We start from the raw sequence: 7,030 nt of genomic DNA on the forward strand, positions 1-7,030 counted from the left end.
CACTCTTTCAATAGATATTCCATCAGATGTGAGGATACTACAGTTGCCAAGTAGCTGTGGATATGCTTTTGAGAAGAACATGAACTTTGTTTTTTCAGAATTTAAAACCAATTTGACTCAACAGAGTCATTTGTAAAGGCTGAAATGCAGTATGAAGCTCTCAGACTGCCTGTGCTACAGAGGAAGAATGTGTGTAAATATTTATTTTCCTTGTTATTCTACTGATTGTAGGTGTAAATATATTGTACGCTGATAAATAAAATGATAAAATAATGTGGAGCCACCCTTTTCTCTTGCATTGCAGTCAGTCAGTGAGCAATAGCTGGCAAACAGTAGCAGACCACATCAAAACCACCCAGTTTACCGTCAAAGGTCTCCGACCCAACACCATCTACCTGTTCATGGTCCGAGCAGTCAACAGCCAGGGCCTGAGTGATCCAAGCCCCATGTCTGATCCTGTCAGAACACAAGGTAACTTACATTACAGGAATATGAAAGGACTTTTCATTATATTAACAGTATTTACTGAATATACAGTATATATAGTTATTTCAGAACCTGTCATTACCATTCTCACTACTGGTATATAGTTTTCTTTTTTTTTAATGAGTAAAATATCTGTTTCTACTGGTAGGATAAGGTCACTGTTCTTCCCTTCAAAGTGTGACTCTCTCCCCCTCAGACATCTGTATTGAATAGCTATACCGAACCACCGCAGAGCTTTCCAGCAGTCACATTTTCCATCTCAGTGAGGCTCATTAAGGCTACACTTAAGCAATTATGTAAAATAAGCATATCTACTTTTGGAAGACCTAAGTGGGTTAGTGCTATCCCTGCTATGTTAATGATCATAACAAGAGAAAATTACTACCTCCAAAGCCAAGGAAGATTTGATTAAGGTACTGGACAGGCCACTGCCTCCAGGTTACACTGATATGATAATTCGTAAGCAAAAAATAAATAAATTAAGCAAAACAACCTTTGGTCAAGCTCTGTCAAATGCAAATCAATAGTATGTAAAATAAATAAAATACAGAGTCAATATGAATTGCAGCATATCTGTCATGCTGAGGTGAAGGTCTTGAGATAATATAGACACATTAATTGGGAATGGCATGTATTCATGACAAATTGCTTTCTCACTTCTTTTTAACTATGCTTGGCCTGTCTTGCCCTCATAGTGTGGCCTGTGATTCATGGCTGTTGAGCTCGCTGAATGAAGTTTTTTTTTTGTTCTTTGGTTCCATTCAGTAAATACCTCAAAATGTACAGTACAGTATGTGCAAAACAGGAAACAAGCTGGAAAATTGTCATAGTCTCCAATCCACTATGTCTGGGGGTTGCACTATTGTTGCATTTGCTGATGTAGTTGTTCACTCAGGCCCCTGTAAGGGCAGACAAGCCGCGCATCTAAAGCACTTCGCCAGCCCAAGTCTCCTTGCTTTTCTCCAAACCAAACGGGTGCATTAATACGAAATGGAATGAGGTCATTTTAATGTAGATAAAGTTGCTCCTTTTCAAATGAAGTCATAATCACCAAGTGCATGTGTCTTTGGTAAATCCAATTGGTCTTTTCAGCCAGTTTTACCATTTTGCCTGTAATGGTAATGAAACAAGTTTTACTGAGAGGAGCTGAGGGCGCTCTGTGAAAACTAAAAGAATGGGAAATTTTTTTTTCAAACTTTAGTTTTCTCTTTTTCTCTTTTCTTATTTGTCTTTCTTGCTCTTATAGATATAAGTCCTCCAGCTCAGGGTGTTGACCACAGGCACGTACAAAAGGAGCTTGGGGAGGTCATAGTTCGGTTGCACAACCCAGCTGTCCTGAGTCCCACAACCATTCAGGTCACATGGACAGTAAGTGCAGCGTGTCATTTTGCACACAGATTACAACTATATTTAAGTGACACTACACTTTCAGAAGATATGCTGTTTTCAGTTGTTCAGTTCAAGTCTTTGGATTAGAAGAACTTAACAGTTGGTTAGTTTGCCTGTCGTTTTATTACCTCTGCATTCTTCTACATCTTTGATTTTGCAAAATGGAATCATAAAGTCAAGATCATTGATATTAACATAAGATTCCTCTTTGAAGCCAGAAAGGTGCTCCTTGAGGCTACCACTTGTTTTATGTCTGGAAATGTTTGTCAGGTTGTTCGTTGCAGCTTTGAAATATAGTAATTGGTGACTTAAAAGAAACTAAACATCATGTAGCTTAGAAACGTCAACATCAAAAGAGATGTCAGAGACATCAGTTGTTCATCGGGCTTCTATACATGTACGGTATGTCTCCAGCTGCTTCCCTCTTAAAACAAAGACTTTGCACATATAAAGATGGATTGAAATTAATGTTTGTGGTTGAACTTTACATACATGCACGTTTGCAGATATTATAGTGTTTGCCATTCCCAAATTAGACAGTTTTATTCAATGTGAAATGTAAAAACAACTGCAGCCTTGGCTAAAATGTCTCTTGTTTAATTGTATGGCAATGAAGACAAAATGGCTATTTATATTCCTCAAAGCTGAGGTGTTACAGAATATGTGCTGTTGTTTTTCTGACTTTGCTGCTATAAATCACAGAGGTGCAGCTATTTACAATATACACCTATTACTTAGTGGCATGGGGTGCCTGTTTCCATTTTCAAATGAACCACATTAGCACTTTTTGTGATGACATGTTTATTGACCCCGGTAATAAGTCTCACCCCAAGACTTGGTAGCTGATTTAATGCAAAAGCATTGCTTCATGATTGTAATGTACAATCAACACAAAACATGGCTACCTAATCAATCAGGGGCCCTTTCAGTAAACAGAGGGGCAAGTCTCAGAGTGCTTTTATATTCCCAAATCATTCTATTAATGAAAGTCATGCACCAAGCAGGGAATCCATTTTGCTGATTTACTTTAGCTACACTGGCGAAAAACAGCTGCTTAATATCCCACTTGAAAACCCTGCTCACTTCTTCTACTGTTAACAAGCCATTACTATGAGTTATGCACCTGTTCCTCCTTTGCATAAATGCAGCCTTTTCTGTTAAGCAAATGGGCTAAGGTTTTAAGGGAGGGATCCTTTGTGGGCTACAGGGGGCTCTCACACTTTTAGACTCTCTGCTGTTCCGGTGGGACAGAGCTGCTCTGTTACCTCTGTTGTGTAATCGCTTTGTGTACCTAGGGTGTCTTTATTTGTTGCTGCATAACGTTCTCATGCTCACAACCCATTTCAGATGTGGTGGGACCTGCTTTCCGGTGTCACTAGTTATATTTATTATACATATGAGACATGTACATGTCATTTAGGGTGGAATTACGGAAAGTCGTTTTAAAGGAAAATGGGGCTGCTTTGTGCTGGAAACTGTGTGTATGAGGTAATGTCAGAGTGTTAACTGAGCTAAGTGTGTCATAGCTGGTGATAAAAGGCCCATTAAATGAGTAACAGCCTCTAAAGTGTCATACAGGCAATGCTGCGAGGAAAAAGGACACTGCAGAAAACATCCTTTGGTACTATCTAGTGACTAGCATCTACCAGCCTCCTCTTTAGAGTTTGTTTTTTTATGTTTGTTTTGTTGTTTTTGGCATTGAAATACAGAAGTAATCTTGCTTTCCTTCACTTTCTCAGGTGGATCGTCAGTCCCAGTTTATCCAGGGTTACAGAGTTCTGTACAGGCAGACGTCAGGGCTGCCTTCGCCGGGACCCTGGCAGACCCAAGATGTGAAGGTCCCTTCTGAACGCGGTGTCGTCCTCTCTGCACTCAAGAAAGGAATTATGTATGAGATCAAGGTCCGGCCTTACTTCAACGAGTTTCAAGGCATGGACAGTGAATCTCGGATGGCACGGACAACTGAAGAAGGTACAAAGTTGCAGATCATATCTAGAGCAGCAGCGCATAGTCAGTCAAACTGTGTTGTGTCCACACAACTGTGGGATGATGGGTGACACATGACCACGTAGGGTGCTTTCATGTTGGTTTTTGTCATAATATCACCAGGGCCACTGCTCCTCCCTTTGATACTGAGAACTGAGGCTGCATGTGTGAATGCATGTGGACGTGCATGCATGTTTGTGCCTGTCTGTCTGAACTTTCTGCTGTGCTTTTTTGTTTATGAATGATGGTGTTAGTGCCAACCTTCTTCTAATCCATCACCCAGCAGCCGTGGGCCTGAGCTGTGATTGGACACTGCGCACACTTCCTCTTGCAAATATGATCTGTCGCCCAGAGCTTGATTCATACAGGCTCTGACAAGGCCACAGAGCAGTATGGCACAGTATCATATACAGACACACACTCAGATCTGTGTTTGGATAAATCTATAATCTTAACCTGGGCCAAAACAGAATTGCATCCGGCAACACTGCACCTGCCTTGCTTCAGCCTTCAAGTCTAACAGCTGAAATTAAGTTATGCTCTAAAGTAAAGAAATATACTATATGCCCCCAACGGCACAGAAAGACAGATACAGACTCTTTATAGTGGAGACAAAACCCGTCTTGCCACAACTTATTTAGGCCTGCATGTATAGGAGACAGTTCACATCCTGTTGGAGTGACAGGCCCATTTATTTTCCCTTTCTCAAAGGGGCCATATCAGCTGTGGCCAGCCAGTGCGCACACTGCTGTAGTGGACCTGCCATCACATTACAGCTGTCTCCAACACACACCTTCAATAAACGCATACATGCCCGCACATCTCCTCTCTCTGAGACCTGCAGAGCCTGTGTCACAGCTAATACCAATGCTGATAACGCTCCTTGCTTCTGCTCTATCTGCATCCCAGTTCCTCAGAGAGCTCGACCACTTTCTATTTCTGTCGCAACCCTACTGCTGTGGCTGGTCATAGCTGATACACCATCAAACACACTGCTCTAGGCTCCTCAGAGACCCTGGGACTACTGAGAAGGGCAGCTAGATGGATATAGAAGTCTAGTTCAGTGGATGATTAAAACCTAGGTTGTCTGTTAGCTCATGCAATAAGAGAATCTCCAGAGCAGGCCCAGACTTTGCCGGGTTACAGTATGCTCAGCGCTCAAATGCTGTGTCCATCTTTGTAGCCTTCCTCCTCTTGTTTCACACGTTCTCTCACTCTCCATCTGGACAGTCATATCATGGCTGATAAATGAACTCTGGTTGCCAACTGATTCCCATTGAATGGTTGTCTAGGAAGTCACTAAGGAAGGCCATCTTTCATGCAAAACCCATTTTATGTAGGGGGAAGGGAAACCGGTAGTGTTTGAATAAATGTTCATTTGTAGTGCATTAATCTTCATTCATGCTGATGAGTATCTGTAGGAAAGGTCCACGGTGCTCCTCCCAGGCCACCCACTGCTTTACATTTCTTTCGTTCTTTTTTCCTTTGGTTTGGATATGACATGTTTGGATTCTTTTATTATGCAGCACAGGACTCTGTGTGTGAGACAGGGGGTCACATTCCTGTCTGCTATATATCATTCTGCTAATGGCTCTATTAGCACAGCCACCAGGCCCTCTAATGAAAAATGTACATTGTTTAGCACAAATAAGTATGATAATAACCTGCTAAATCATTCTCAACATTAACTTTGAATGACATTGTCTCTGATTGCTGCTACATACCAATCCTACCAATCCAAGTCACTCGGATCCCTCGGAGGACCCTGAGCATCATGGTTGATCAGGCTTTCCCTTGGTAGATTTTTTTTTAATCTGACCAAGGTGTTGGGTTCATCATCGCACCCATTCATCTTCCACCATGCCAGGGTCTTCAAGCTTTCTCGGGGCCAGTGCGACCAGTCGCGCTGAGGGATGAGCACAGATTTACAGGGTGACATGTGCCATTTTGGATGGAGGTAAGGTGAGGGAGAGGCAGCTCAGGAGTAATTGACCTGTCAGTATTCTGTTGTGGTGCCGCTCCCCTGCCAGCCACTGCGGAAATGAGAAAACATTATTTTTAAAACGTTATTTCCAGTTGGGCTAGAACTGTTATTTATTTTTCCTCTGTTACCCCTTGTGGGGTCAGTAGATTGTTGCCATCAGAATAACAGCAGAGCGAGGTTTATGAAAGCTGGGACTGGTCTTGTTTCTATCCCTTCTGTCTTAACCGATTCATTTAGATGTGCCTCGCTCTGAACCTTCCCTCTGATTCTTACCTGCTGGCTTTAGTTTCATCTGGCTGATCGATGGAATCAGTCGATATGTTTACTGAAACCTTGTTTCCTTCCCATAAAGTGCTTCCTTTTTTTTCCATATTTCCTTTTTGTCTGGGCTTCATCTTATAAGCTCACTGACCCACATGCCACCCTGGTTCAGTCAGTGCTGGAGTCTCTGCTTCACTGAGACCACTTGCCTGACTGTGCCAGGCCATCATTCTAACAAATCAATACTGTACCAGTATCCTCTGTGCAAATCCACCAGGCTGGAGCAGAGGATGAGATATTAAACCATAGTAAAATGGTAAAGATAGGCTATAGCTAAACCTGTCCTGGTCTTTATGTAAATCACCATCTAATGAGACATCGTGACAGCCTTCAGCCACCTGTGCCGTCACTGAACAATAGCATTCCTTAGAAAACTGTGTCTGTTTCTCAGTATGTGTATGTTTATAAGGTTTTGTTTAAATACATTCAGATGTACTGTATGTATTATTGCTCTGCAGTATTTTTGTTTTTAAGAATTACATATCCTTCTGCTGCTTGAGCTGCAGAATAGTGTTTGATTGTTGATGTAGTTATTTTGTCCCCCCCTCTCTCAGCTCCCAGTGCCCCTCCTCAGCAGGTAACAGTCCTGACTGTAGGAAACCAAAACAGCACTTCCATAAGCATCTCCTGGGACCCCCCTCCACCAGACCACCAGAACGGCATCATACAAGAGTACAAGGTTTGTCCCAGCAAGTCAGCATCAATCTTTATTCAGCCTATACAAAGCCAAATGGAGTCAACTGTTTCTCTGTTTTCCCCCCTATCTGTTTTAGATCTGGTGTTTAGGGAATGAAACACGTTTCCATGTAAATAAGACAGTGGATGCAGCCATACGCTCTGTGGTGGTGGGAGGGCTGCAGGTGG

The 7,030-nt window shown here is 42.2% G+C and overlaps 1 protein-coding gene across 1 annotated transcript in view; it reads left to right on the forward strand.

Moving 5' to 3' along the window:
* robo2 (roundabout, axon guidance receptor, homolog 2 (Drosophila)) overlaps nt 1–7,030 on the forward strand; it is a 261,870-nt gene that overhangs the window by 224,577 nt on the left and 30,263 nt on the right. Inside the window, exons 13-17 of the mRNA XM_020616827.1 lie at nt 305–471; nt 1,733–1,854; nt 3,615–3,846; nt 6,721–6,845; nt 6,940–7,026. Coding sequence (XP_020472483.1) covers nt 305–471; nt 1,733–1,854; nt 3,615–3,846; nt 6,721–6,845; nt 6,940–7,026 — 733 coding nt within the window. The remainder of the gene's footprint in view (nt 1–304; nt 472–1,732; nt 1,855–3,614; nt 3,847–6,720; nt 6,846–6,939; nt 7,027–7,030) is intronic.

The sequence above is a fragment of the Monopterus albus genome, unplaced genomic scaffold (genome assembly GCF_001952655.1).
Source record: "Monopterus albus unplaced genomic scaffold, M_albus_1.0 scaffold180.1, whole genome shotgun sequence".
NCBI classification, from domain to species: Eukaryota; Metazoa; Chordata; class Actinopteri; order Synbranchiformes; family Synbranchidae; genus Monopterus; species Monopterus albus.